The sequence below is a fragment of the Hemitrygon akajei genome, chromosome 12 (genome assembly GCF_048418815.1).
Source record: "Hemitrygon akajei chromosome 12, sHemAka1.3, whole genome shotgun sequence".
In the NCBI taxonomy this organism is placed as follows: Eukaryota; Metazoa; Chordata; class Chondrichthyes; order Myliobatiformes; family Dasyatidae; genus Hemitrygon; species Hemitrygon akajei.
The window spans coordinates 61,867,539-61,882,418 of record NC_133135.1 but is presented as its reverse complement, the minus strand read 5'-3'; the positions used below and the strand labels follow the sequence as shown (position 1 = coordinate 61,882,418).

At 39.8% G+C, this 14,880-nt stretch overlaps 1 protein-coding gene across 5 annotated transcripts in view; it reads right to left on the bottom strand.

Moving 5' to 3' along the window:
* The window catches only part of odr4 (odr-4 GPCR localization factor homolog), an 89,463-nt gene that overhangs the window by 22,571 nt on the left and 52,012 nt on the right, over positions 1-14,880 (bottom strand). For all 5 annotated transcript variants that reach the window (XM_073063266.1, XM_073063267.1, XM_073063265.1 and 2 more), the window contains 2 exons: positions 14,540-14,668; positions 13,144-13,225 (listed from right to left, as the gene is read on the bottom strand). In XM_073063266.1, coding sequence (XP_072919367.1) covers positions 13,144-13,225; positions 14,540-14,668 — 211 coding nt within the window. The remainder of the gene's footprint in view (positions 1-13,143; positions 13,226-14,539; positions 14,669-14,880) is intronic.

Sequence of the window (14,880 nt, the reverse complement as noted above, 5' to 3'; positions counted from 1 at the left end):
CTCCTCTTTCTCAAAATTTGTTAACTTTCGTTGTTTCTACCTCTGATGGAAGGCCATCAACTCAAAATGCTGCCTATTTTGCTCACAATGGATGTTGTTTGATCTACATTTCAGTTTTAATTTTATATTTTCAACATTTACAATATTTTTCTTAAGTACAGGTACCTCTTATTAGTTAAATACACGACCTATCACTACTGTGACAGTTCCATATGAATGCGTTGACAAACTTATACAGCTTGACTTAGAAATTAGCGTAAGTGGTGTAGCTTAATTCAACGTAATGCAATTGAACACACATTTTTCTGCCATGAAACTACTTCCTGATCATTTCTTACCAGTTTGGATCTTCTGGCATAGGTTGTGCATCTACATCATACCTAATTTCTGGATTGCTACCTGTGCCACATGCCAGTGTGGGTAGGAACAGGATGATTTGGCAGATAAAAGCATGGCTAAGAAGCTATGCAGGGGGCAGGGCTTCAGATTCTTGGATCATTAGAATCTCTTTTGGGGCAGGCATGATCTGTACAAAAGCAACGGGATGCACCTGAACCCGAGGGGAACCAATATCCTCGTGGGCAGGTTTGTTACAGCTGTTTGGGAGGGTTTAAACTAATTTGACAGGGGTATAGGAACTGGATTGAAGCGACTCAGGATAGGACAGATAGTAAAAAAAATGCTAAGATAGTGTGCAGTCAGACTGTTAGGAAGGGAAGGCAGATGATAGGAGAACATTGCAGCCAGCAGGGTATTAGTGCATTAGGGATGCAGAATCAAAAAGGGTAGCAAATACCCTTTTTACCAATAGTGTTATATCTCAATGCATGCAGTACAAGAAATAAGGTGGATGATCTTGTTACACTTTACAGATTGTCGGTATAATGTTGTGGCCATCACTGAGTTGTGGCTGAAGTATGGTTGTAGTTGGGAACTGAATGTCCAAGGTTACACATTGTATCGGAGAGATAGGACGGTAGGCAGAGTGACTCTGCTTGGAAATAAAAAGGCATGTCAAAAGGACAATGTTATGACAGTCATGGGAGATTTTAACATGCAGGTAAATTGGGAAAATCAGGTTGGTGGTAATGGATCTCAAGAAAGTGAAGTTATTGAATGTCTGTAAGATGGCTTTTAAAAGCAGCTTGTTGCTGAGCCTAGTAGGGGATCAGATAACCTGGATTGGGTATTATAGATAGATAGATAGATACTTTATTCATCCCCATGGGGAAATTCAACTTTTTTCCAATGTCCCATACACTTGTTGTAGCAAAACTAATTACATACAATACTTAACTCAGTAAAAAATATGATATGCATCTAAATCACTATCTCAAAAAGCATTAATAATAGCTTTTAAAAAGTTCTTAAGTCCTGGCGGTAGAATTGTAAAGCCTAATGGCATTGGGGAATATTGACCTCTTCATCCTGTCTGAGGAGCATTGCATCTTAAGTAATTATGTAATGAACTGAAGGCGATTAGGGAGCTTAAGGTAAAGAAATCCTTAGGAGACAGTGATCACCACTTGATTCGAGTTCAACTTGAAATTTGGTAGGGAGAAAAGTAAAGTCTGACGGAGCAGTGGTGAAGTGGAGTAAAGGAGATGACAGCGGTATGAGAGAGGAGCTGGCCAAAGTAAATTAGAAGGAGATGCTGGTAGGATGACAGAAGAGCAATGGCTTGAGTTTCTGGGAAAAATAAGGAAGGTGCAGGATAGATGTATTCCAAAAACAAAGAAATACTTAAATGGTAAAATAATACAATTGTGGCCAATAAGGCAAGTCTAAGCTAATGTAAAAGCAAAAGAGAGGGCATGCAACAAAGCATAAATTAGTGAGAAGATAGAGAATTGGGAAGCTTTAAAAAACCTACAGAAAGCAACTAGAAGAATCATTAGGAATGAAAAGGTGAAATATGAAAGCAAGCTTGCAAAAATACCAATGTGGATAGAAAAATACCTGATAGATGTGTACAAGATAATGAGAGGCATTGATCGTGTGGATAGACAGAGGCTTTTCCCCAAGGCTGAAATGGCTAGCACGAGAGGGCATAGTTTTAAGGTGCTTGGAAGTAGGTACAGAGGAGACGTCAGGGGTAAGTTTTTTTTATGCAGAGTGGTGAGTACGTGGAATAAGCTGCCGGCGGCGGTGGTGGAGGCAGAAATGACAGGGTCTTTTAAGAGATTCCTGGATGGCTACATGGAGCTTAGAAAAATAGAGGGCTATGGGTAAAGCCTAGGTAGTTCTAAGGTAGGGACATGTTTGGCGCAGCTTTGTGGGCTGAAGGGGCTGTATTGTGCTGTATGTTTTCTATGTTTCTAAAACGCTTTTTCAAGTATATCAAAAATAAAAGAGATGTGAGTGGATTTAGGACCACTAGAAAATTAAGTTGGAGAAATAATAACAGGGAACAAGGAGTTGGCAGATGAACCAGACACCCTGATCAACAGTTCTGTGCGAGCAGCATTTGCCTAACAGCAAAGAGCTTACGTTGTTGCTAATCAGCAGGAGCTCAAGAAATGTAGCTACAATCTGCGCAAAGTCATCGAGGCAGCGAAACAACAATACAGGGATGAGATCCAGACACAACTTTCCACCAACACACACAGCTTATGGCAAGTTCTGTACACCATCACAGACTTCAAAGGTAAACGCAGTCGAGTTTCCAACATTGCTGCCTCTCTCCCAGATGAGCTAAATCTTTTTTACGCTTGATTCAGTGTTGCCAACACTGAGCACCTGAGGAGACCAACAGCTGATGCAACCTGCAGCTTGGTCATCTCTGAGGCCGAAGTACGCAGACGTTTCCAGTGTGTGGACAGTCGCAAGGCTGTGGGACCAGACAGCATCCCACAGCGAGTACTCAGGATGTGTGTGGTACAACTGGCAGGTGTGTTTACAGACAGTTTTAATCTCTCCCTCTCTCAGTGTAGAGTGCCCTCCTGCTTCAAAACATGCATCATTGTTCCTGTACCTAAAAAGACAAATGTAACATGTCTGAACGACTGGCATCCTGTCGCACTCGACTCAATAATAAGCAAATGCTTTGACAGGGTTGTCAAGAACTACATCTGCAGCATGCTACCACCCACACTGGACCCCCTACAATTCACCTAACGACACAACCAATCAACAGATGACACAATAGCCACAGCTTAACACACCGTCTTTACACATCTGGAGAGGAGGGATGCTTATGTGAGAATGCTGTTCTTGGGACTACAGTTCAACATTCAACACCATAATACCCTCCAGGCTCGATAACGAGCTCAGAGACCTCGGCTTTCCCCTGCCTTGTGTATCTGGATCCTGGACTTGCTGTTAGATCACCAGCAGGTGGTAAGAGTGGGCTCCCTCACCTCTGCCCCTCTGGCCCCCAACACAGGTGCCTCTTAGAGCTGTGTACTAAGCCCCCTCTTTTGTTCTCTGTATACCCATGATTGTGTCGCCACCCAGAGCTAATTTTCACAATAATTTCCAAGTTCCCATTCTCCTACACATAATACCAAAACTGGGCCAAATCTTGGAGATCAATCCCATTACTAAGACAAAATTTCTATCAAACCGCATTTTACATCTTTTGTTTTTAATTTCCATTTTTACAAAACTTGATTAAGTTAACAAGTTTAACTTGTTATTTTAATGAAGTATTTTATTTTTTAAAACTTCTTGGTATGATCCACTTGTCTATTTCAAAGCAAGGAATAATGTAGTATTCACCAGTCAGCCTGCTGTACTGTAAGTCGTAGCTTCCAATGAAATGGACGTTAGAGAAAAAACTTTCTTTTTAAAATTGTTAATTTAGTTATTGTTCTTCTGACATCTTTCATATGTATTTATTAATATGCAGTTTTTAATAATTTTCCTACATCAGTCTGTACAAAACTGATATGATCCAAAATTAAAATCAAGTTTACATACGAGACAAGACAGAAGGTTCTCTTAAATCCTCCCACACCTCAAAAAGAAAGTCACTCACTAAAACATAATGTCCCACTATTTAAGTTGCATTTTTTTAAACAAAATTTCTTGAAGCCTCGACCAAAAACTGAAAAGCTGTCAATATTTCAAATGAAATCTGTAGGGGCAATGTATCTATTTTCTGTCCATCTGTGTTGTATTTTGTGTTGTGCGTTTTTAATTATGGATTACAGTAATTTGACATGGGGATTGTAGTGTGGTAGAAGCAAGTAAGTAGAAGCACCTACTCAAGCTTTGTCCTTATTAGTTTAGTTAGAGGTAGAGATTTTTTTATTTTTGTTGACAAATGTAATGGTTACTTGAAAACAAACCAAAACTGCTGAGAGACTGAGTCAGAAATTTGACGCTGTATGACATATTTCTTTCGACTTAGAACTCAGTTATTTGGAAACACGTCATACAGTGTCAAATCTCTCACTCAGTCTTTCAGCAGTTTTGATTTACTTTTCAAGTAACTGCTACAAAACCAGAAATTGTAGTTTTAAATCTGAGAAATATATAATTTGAGAGAAAATGTCAAGCTGACATTTTCCAAATTTGTGGAATACAAATGCTGGATGAATTCAGCAGGTCAGGCGCATTCTATGAGGGGAATAAATAGTCACATTTCAGTCCAAAACCCTTCATTGGGATGGGAAAGGAAGAGGGAGGGAAGAAGCCAAAATAAGAAGGTGGTGGGAGAGGAAGGAATACAATCTGGAAAGTGGTAGGTAAAGCCAAGTAACGAAAAAGGAGGTGAGTGGGGGAGGGTGGATGAAGTGAAAAGCTGGGAGATGATAGGTAGAAAAGATAAAAGGCTTGAAAAGCAAGAATCTGATAGGAGAGAAGAGTGGATCATAGGAGAAAGGGAAAGAGGAGGAGGGGCACTAGTGGAAGATGCTGTGCAGGTGAGGAGAAGAGCATCTGCAGAATCTCTTGTTTTTATTTTCCTAAACTCTTTACACACAGAATGAAGCTACGAGCTTATGATATAAACAATCCACAGGTAAGAGTAGTTCAGTGCTCGATTTATATTGTATAGGTCATAGGTCGGCAACCCGCGGCTCCGGAGCCGCATGCGGCTCTTTCATCTCTGTGCTGCGGCTCCCTGTGGCTTTGGAAAATAAATGATGAGTATTTAATTAAAATGTATTTTATGTTAGTTTGTTAGTTTTTGAAATGTAATTCTAAATTTGAAGATTATGGTGATCTTGTACAATCTAAATAAAACGTGTTTTTTGTTGCTATTAATATACGTCACCACTGCCAATGCCTGACACCCACCAGTGCGCGATTTCTTTAATTTTTCGATCCAGGGTAGGCTAACTATGGAGAATTCTAAAAAAAGAAAAGTGACTGAAGAAAACAGAACGTTTAATGATACGTGGGCAGATTCATTTGCTTTCACTGCTGACGAGACTGGTTTACCGGTATGCTTAATATGCAATGAGAAACTAGCAAACAACAAAAAGTCAAATGTCGCAAGACATTTCCAGAATAATCACGCAGCCTTTGCTCAAAAATATCCGGATGGAGATGAGAGAAAAAAAGCCGTTTCGGAACTGATGCGGAAGGTTGATCTGAGCAAAAATCATTTCAAGAAGTGGATGAAGTCTGGAAAATCAACTACATATGCTAGTTTTGTTGCCGCTCAGGAAATAGTCAGGCACGGGAAGCAGTTTACAGATGGTGAATATATAAAAGAATCTTTCATTAAGAATTCAGAACATCTATTCAAGGACTTTAAAAACAAGAGTGAAATTGTGCAGAAAATCAGGGATATGCCCCTCTCTGCAAAGACTGTCAAAGACAGAACCATAAAAATGGCAGAAGACATCACAAGACAGCAAATTAAAGACATCAATTCAACTGTGGCCTACTCGATTGCCTGTGACGAGTCTAAAAACAAAGGTGATATTGAACAAATAGCGCTGTTCTGCCGGTATGTAAACTCTGCCGGGCCACAGGAAGAAATGATTGAGTTGATACCTCTAAAAGGCCAAACACGGGGGGAGGACATCTGTGAGGCTGTCTTGAATTGTTTAAGAGCCAAAGGAATAAAGACCACCCACCTGGTGTCAGTAGCTACTGATGGGGCACCAAGTATGACAGGAGCGCACAAGGGATTTGTGGCTTTACTGCAGAAGTCGCTGGACAGAAAGCTGCTGACTTTTCACTGCATCTTGCACCAAGAAGCACTGTGCGCTCAAACATTTCCTCCGGAATGCACAGAAGTAATGGATGTTGTCATTCAGATTGTCAATAAAATAATGGCAAAAAGTTTAAATCACTGTCAATTCCGTTTGTTACTGGACGAGCTGGAAAGCGCATATTCTGATCTCCTGCTGCACAACAAAGTCCGGTGGCTGTCCAGAGGGGAGGTGCTGAAACGCTTTGTCGCGTGTCTGGAAGAAGTGAAAACTTTCCTGGGTAGCAAAGGGCTCACCTTTCCTGAGCTGGAACAGCCAGAGTGGCTGGAAAAGCTACACTTCATGGTAGACATGACAGCGCACCTGAACACGCTGAACACAGCTCTTCAGGGGAAAGGACGCACAGCCCTGCACATGTTGGAGGATGTTTTGGCATTCGAGCGCAAGTTGACAGTGCTTGCCAGAGATTTACAGAAAGGCACATTGTCTCACTTCCCCAATTTGAGAGAGTTCAAACAAGCTCACGACATGCTAAATTCGGAGTATTTACATTCTGCAATCATCGCAATGCAAACATCGTTTGGGAAACACTTCTGTGAGTTCAGAGAGGAAAAAAACACATTATCCTTCCCGGTCACTCCCCTAAGCATCGATCCATCCTTACTGAATATGACTGCATTGGCAGGTGTGAGTCAACCTGATCTTGAGATGGAACTGGCTGACATTGCCGACAAAGACATATGGGTGTCCAAGTTTAGACTCTTGACAGCAGACCTTGAAGATGTTGCCCGTCAGAAGGCCGTTCTTGCTCAGAATCACAAATGGAGTGATATTGAAAACCTCCCCAAACCGGACAAACTTGTATTCGAAACATGGAATGCTATCCCCGACATTTATGTAAACATTAATAAGTATGCGCTTGGAGTCCTGTCGATCTTTGGATCCACATATGTATGTGAGCAGATGTTCTCCAACATGAACTTTATTAAAAACAAACATCGCGCACACCTCACAGATGACAGCTTGCGATCCTGTGTAAAGATGAAGGTGACGACATACAGCCCTGATGTGCAGACGCTGTGCGCTGAGGTCCAGGAGAAGAAATCCCATTAACCAAGTATGATAAATATTTTAATTGCCTATTATTTTACATATATTCATATTTTTTCATTGTTCAGTGAAATAGTCCTTTTATTTTTCAGGTTGACAGCTGGCTGACGTTATTTTTGGTTTGCTGCTGGCGGACAATTTAAGTTCGGCGTTTTTCATAAATACAAGAAGGACTCAAATAGACATTGAGTATTTTACTTAAAAGTAACCTTCAACCCAACGTCTTTTTTTCAGAGTTCAAAATGTTTTTGTTGCATGCAGAAATGTAATTTCGTTTTCTCTGCAGGAGTTCATCGATTTCATAAATGCAACACATTATAGTTTGTTTATACATAGCATAAAGGCAAAAAAAAACGTTGTATGCAGTGTTATTTCATTTTAAATGTCAAACGGGTTTTGTGGCTCCCAGTGTTTTCTTTTCTGTGGGAAACGGGTCCAAATGGCTCTTTCAGTGGTAAAGGTTGCCGACCCCTGGTATAGGTGACTCGGTGTTCCTGGAAGATGGGTCAGCATGACAATTTTCCATAAGCCAAAGCTATGACAACTGCATATACATTAAGAAGCCAATCGACAGATGACACAGTAGCCATAGCTCTACACACCATCCTTAGACACTTGGAGAAGAGAGATGCTTATGTGAGAATGCTGTTCTCGGACTACAGTTCAGCATTCAACACCATAATTGCGTCCAGGCGCGACAAAAAGTTCACAGACCTCAGCCTTCACCCTGCCTTGTGTAGCTGGATCCTGAACTTCCTGGCAGGTGGTAAGAGTGGGCTCCCTCACCTCTGACCTCTGACCCTCAACACAGGTGCCTCTCAGGGCTGTGTACTAAGCTCCCTCCTTTACTTTATGTATAACCATGACTGTGTCACCACCCAAGAGCTCCAATCTGCTAATTAAATTTGCTGACAACACTACACTGATTGGCCTAATCTTAAATATTAATGAGGCAGCCTGCAGAGAAGAAGTCATCACCTTGACACAGTGACGTCAAAATAATAACCTCTACCGCAATATCGCAAAAACAAAGGAGCTGGTTGTGAACTACAGGAGGAGTCCACAATAGGCTAGCCCCTATCGATATCAATGGATCTAGGGTTGACAGGGTGAACAGCTTTAAATCCCTTGGCATAAACATCACCGAGAATCTCACGTGGTCTGCACATACCGGCTGTGTGGTGAAAAAAAAACAACACCACCTTTTCACCTCAGACGGTTAAGGATGTTTGGTGTGGGTCCCCAAATCCTAAGAACTTTCTAAAGGGGCACAATTGAGTGTCCTGACTGCTATGTCAATGCCTGGTATGGGAACTGTACTTCCCTCAATCGCAGGACTTTGCAGAGAGTGGTGCGTGCAGCCCACTATCCAGGACATTTACAAAGACAGGTGTGTATAAGGGGCCAGAAGGATCATTGGGGACCCGAGTCACCCCAACCATAAACTGTTCCAGCTGCTAGCATCTGGGAAATAGTGCCACAGCATAAAAGCCAGGACCAACAGACTCTGGAACAGCTTCTTCCACCGGGTCATCAGACTGTTTAACTCATGCTGACACAACTGTATTTCTATGTTATATTGACTATCCTGTTGTACATACTACTATTATAAATTACTATAAATTGTAGTTAGATAGCAACATAATGTAAAGATTTTTACTCCTCATATATATGAAGGGTGTAATAAAGTCAATTCAATTAATGAGTATTTTTTATCAATCTTCACTGTGGAAGACACTAGCAGTGTGCCAGATGTAGTGTGTGAAGGAAGAGAAGTGGGCGCAGTTACTATTACAAAGGAGAAAGCGCTCAAAAAGCTGAAAGACCGAAGGGTGCAGTCACCCAGACCAGATGAACTGCACCCTAGGGTTTTGAAAGAGGTAGCAGTAGAGACTGTGGAGGCATTAGCAATGATCTTTCAGGAATCATTAGACTCTGGCATGGTTCTAGAGAACTGGAAATTACAGACCAGTTAGCCTGACTTCAGTGGTTGGGAAGATGCTGGAGTCAACTGTTAAGGATGAGGTTACGGAGTACTTGATGACACAGGACATGATAGGATGAAAGCAACATGGTTTCCTTAAGAAAAAAATCTTGTCTGATGAACCTGTTAGAATTCTTTGAGGAGATTACAAATAGGATAGATAAAGGGAATGAAGTGGATGTTGTATATTTAGATTTTCAGAACACCTTTGACAAGATGCCACACGAGGCTGCTTACCAAGTTAAAAGCTCATGGTGTTACAGGAAAGTACTAGCATGGTTAGAGCATTGGCTGATTGGTAGGAGGCAGTGAGTGGGAATAAAAGGATCCTTTTCTGGTTGGCTGCCAGTGACTAGTGGTGTTCAGCAGGGGTCGGAGTTGGGACCACTTCTTTTTATGCTGTATATCAATGACTTAGATGAAGGATTAGATGGCTTTGTTACCACATTTGTGATGATACAAAGATTGGAGTGGGGTAGGTAGTGTTGAGGAAACAGGAAGGCTGCAGGAGGACTTGGACAGATAAGGAAGACGAGTAAGAAAGTGGCAAATGAAACACAATGTTGGAAAATGCATGTTCATGCACTTTATTAGAAGAAATAAACGTGCAGAATATTTTCTAAATGTAAAGAAAATCCAAAGATCTGAGACGTAAAGGGGTTTGGGAGTCTTTGGGCAGCTCACGCTAAAGGTTAACTTGCAAGTTTAGTCAGTAGTGAAGGTGGCAAATGCAATGTTAGAATTCACTGCAAGAGGTCTAGAATATAAGAAGAGAGATGTGATGCTGAGGCTTTATAAGCACTGGTGAGGCCTCACCTTGAGTACTGTGAACAGTTTTGGGCTCCTTATCTAAATGATGGCACTGGAGATGGTTCAGAGGAGGTTCACAAGGATGATTCCAGGAATGAAAGGGTTATCATATGAGGAAAATTTAATGGCTCTGGGCCTGTAATCACTGGAATTTAGAAGGTTGAGGGGCGATCTCATTAAAACCTTTCGAATGCTGAAAGGCCTAGACAGGGGAGAGGTGTAAAGGATGTTTTCCATGGTGCGGGAGTCTAGGACAAGAGGGCACAGCCTCAGGATAGAGGGGCATCCATTTAAAACAGAGATGCGGAGAAATTTCTTCTGCCAGAATTTGTGGAATTTATTACTGGGGCAGCTGTGGAGGCCAGGTCGTAGGGTGTAATTAAGGCAGAGATTGATAGGTTCTTGATTGGCCACAGCATCCAAGGTTACGGAGAGAAGGCTGATCAGTGGAGCTATGGAAGGGAAAAGAGATCAGCCATGATTGATTGGTGGTGCAGACTTGATGTGCCAAATGGCCTAATTCTGCTCCTATGTCTTAAGGTCTAATTTGTATGTCAGATGGAGGTCAAAACATTTCATTTGTGTTTCATCTGGCAAGCTGCCTGACAAGTTAGAGTCATGAAGTACTGCAGCACAGAAACAAGCCCTTCAACCCATCCAGTCTGTGCCAACTATTATTCTGCCAAGTTAGACCAAGTTGTCCAGGGACCATATGCCATTTGGCACTCCAGAACAATGCACAGTTTAATGTTACACATTCCCTGTCCCTCCAATCACCTTGTGGATTTAAAACTTTGCTCCTCCTATGGCCCCAAAGCTGATTACTCAATAAACAAATCCTCTAATTACCAAATTCCCACACTCTTGGATGATCTTGATAACCATCCCACAGAATCTGTCATTCCCCCATGCTGGCCAAACTAACCTTTTCCTCATTCCCCAACACCTGGTTCATGCATTGGTCAACACTCACTCCTTCCTTCAGCTCAGGACCTAATTCACAAGTGCACAACTGGATTCAACTACACAGCCCAAGTCCCTGTCCTTTGATGGCTAACACACTTCCACCTCTTCATCTCATACTCCATTTCCTTGAAACAGCTTATCTGACAGTCCCTTGGCCCAGATCCTCATATTCCAATACTCTGAGTTAGGAAAATTTCCTCTGTAATTGTGTTGCCCTAAGGCATTTGTTTAGCTTTATTACATTTTCGCTTTAGTAATTCGTTTGTAATTATTTTCTAGTTAAAGTTAAGGTTGTTGAAAGTAAATTTGTTGTCTGTGGTGTATCGCGGCATGCGATGACATCAAACCCGGTTCGCCGCATCTTGTGGGAAAATACCGGTTTGGAGAAACGGGAAGGAGGGGGCTTGTGTGTGCAGGATCAGCGCGAGAAAAGTTTTCATTCTACACACTAATAAACATCATAGAAGCAACTCTGTAAGTTCATAAGATAATCGATATGTTGAAGTAGAAATGTTAACGCTGATTCTGTTAAAAGTAATGACGGTTGATAAAGTTTATGTTCTTTGTTATTTAAAGAGTTGCTGGATAGTTGTGTGGTGTATTTAAAGCCAGTCGATGGCGTAGGTAGATTCTGACTGTATGTTGTATTTTAATGTAATATAGTTTGTAGTTTTACTTTTGCAAGTATTTATGATGTAAATGCGATGCCAAGAAGGAAACAAATACTGTATACATTTTGTATTGTTTTATCAACAGTTTTCACCATACGTTAATGTGCAAGAGTGAACAGTAAACAGTTAATCTTACTGGGATCCTGCTTCATTGACTACGGTTTATCTTGGTGTTTGGTTCAGAGTTTTTACACCTGAATGAGAACACTACAGTAATCTTTTAGATGGGCATTTTTATCTGTCTGCTCCACAATGAATAAAGGAAATTGTTCAATTTTGGTTCATTGCTGCACGAGGCCCTTCTTGCATCAGTAGACCACCACTGAAAAACTTAGTATCACTGCAAAATGATTATTTAATATCTATAAAGCTGCACCTCAACTTTTAGGATCTGATTGAAGCCAGTAGAACTGAATTTTGGTAGCAGAGAGCAAAGCTTTATTACTATCATAAAGAATGTTTAGCACTTTGAGGTTCTCACCTTCAATAAATAATGGATAATAGGTTTAAATCTGCAGTCAGTAGCAAGCAAGTGCTAGAACATCAAGAGCACTACAATTCATCGTGAAAAATAGTGTGTATTGCTCTTTAAGTGTTATTATAACTCACTTGTTGACATTAAAATTAAGCAGTTATAATGCAAACAGTAAATTTTTGACCACTGAACGAATATTTGTTTGACACACCCATTAAAGTACGTGGACAAAATCTAATACTGTAGTAGTCAGACTGATGTCAAGTATCCCATTAAGCTGTAGGAAGACACCGATGTCTAGAAAGAGAGGTTGGGAACCACAGTACAAAGAAGCACGATGAAATGTAACATCATTGACACCTGGTCAGTATCACTGAGACAGCTTTATAGCCCTGTGGACCAACTCACTGTAAAATCCCACTGTGAACTACACAAATGACAGTTGAAAAAACTGGTTGAAGTAACTGTGAAAAGGACATTTGATTAGTTATAAAAAAAACAAACATCCTGATAATTAAGGAACGAAATGGTTGAAGTAATTATGGGATACCACCAACTGAAATCTGAAATTAAAGTAAAATGAAATTACAGCAGCAAAAATCGGAATAAAGAACTGAGCAATGACTGTGCAAGGAAAAGTATAAAAAGGTTTCCTTATGAGATAATTAGCAAAAGTGACTCAGGAGATCAATCAATGAAGAAGACCCCGAATCAGGGACTCATAGAAGAACTCACCAAGAATGAATCCCAGGTAGTTCATCTGGAATGGGTAATATCTGAAAACAAAAGTGGGTTTTGGAAGTTGTGAAAGTCAAATGTCGTGTTACTAAAAGGGATGCCAATCTAAATAATTAATGAATTATATAGAAGCTATATAATCTTTGAATCATTCACGATGAATAGAGAAGTATAATTGTAAGGCAAAGTCATTGTCTGTTATATTTTATATTTTATTGGTAAAATACTTCCATTACTACGGCACAGATGTGTGCAATCAATGGCTGAGCAGTTACTTACCAGCATTTCTGTTTAAAATTTGATCCTCAAATACCATTTCACAGCGAACAAACACAGTGTTCAGTACATCTCTTTTTAGTGACTGAAGAAAAAAATTGCTTTGATTAGTTATTAGTTCGAATGATACTAAAAGTATACAATTTTACATTGATGACATATTATCCTGTGCTTAAACCTAATTAAATGACAAATTTTGTATTACAAATGAACACTTATCTCAGTCTTCTATCTCCAAAGTAATCAATAGTTAAGGATTAGGGACAAAGTTATATTAACTAGAAATGTGCTTTAAAAATAAAGTAATGCAAAAGTTAAATACCAGGTTTTGCAGTTAAAGTTGGTTGAAAATATTTTGATGCAGTAACTGAAGATTACAGAATAAAACTATGAACCGAAGTCAATAAAAACAAACTTTTTAAATACCCTCATTTTAAAGGAAGAAATGAAATTCACTGCTGATGTTGAATCATGTCTTAATAAGTTCATAATCTTTAATATCTTTGCAAGTCTATCTAATGATATTGAAATGGTAGACACTATTGAAATGGTAGACACTAAATCACTTTTGAGGTTTAGATGCAGATTCTATATCAAATGTTTTAGGATGCACTATTTACACAGGACTTGAGCCAATATAATCCATTCTGCTAATTTCACACTCTTTTCTTATATTTATTCCACAAGGAATGTACCTCAGGTCTGTAACCTTACTGGAAAGTAATCTGTGCACCTAACCTGGACTGTCATTCCACTGGCTGCATTTTGAATCAAACCAAGGTCATTAAATTGAAATGAAACTGAATTTGATGACAGAAGAGTTTCACTCTGGTATTTGGGAAAGGAAGAACATCTCATCTGATAAACCAACCCTTTGGGAATAACATCTCTGAATATGCTCCTATGTACTCAGGCATATTCAGAATTTTACAGTGAGATATTTCTCAAAGGATTAACATTTCAAAAACACATCTCATTTAATTAGGAAGTGCATTTAAAAACTGCTCCTAGTTAAGCACTGCACTTTACAGGGAAATGTTACAGTAGGCACATTTAAAAAGACTGAAGTTCACATCTATTGAGAAGTTATCTTCAGCTTCTTCTGTGCAATAAATTACAATTAGATTTTTACAAAGCTCAAAACTGTAATTATTCTAGAGTAGGGGTTCCAAACCTTTTTTATGCCATGGACCAATACCTTTAAGCAAGAGGTCTGTGGAACCCAAGTTGGGAACCTCTATTCTAGAGATAGAGAGAAAATACATATGGAGCTCAGAATTTGAATTTCTTCACTGTCTGCCACTCAAAGGGAAAAAATACTTTCCTGTTTATTTTGTATCTTTGTTGGAAGTATTTCAGTTGAAAATGAAAATTTTAATGCTCAAAATAAAATTCATACCAGGATGGCATCTTGCACTTTTGTTTTACTGCCATGAAGATAAGCTCTACAGTGCACAGTACCCTTCACAGAAAGAGAGCTACCACAGCTTCCTATAATAGCTGATGTATCTTCTGGAGAGATAGGAGCCTTAAAAGTAGAAGATTTAAGATTTAAAATATAATTTATACACAATGACAGAGATAAAAAATACTCAAAAGCAATAAATAACCAGGTCAAATCAACATGACTAGAAAGAGAAAATATGGACAGTATCATTCATCAAAGATCGCGCAAAAGAAGGCAAGAGTAACACTTGGATCATTCTTCAGTTCGATTGTGCTAGGCTGTCCACTATTGCT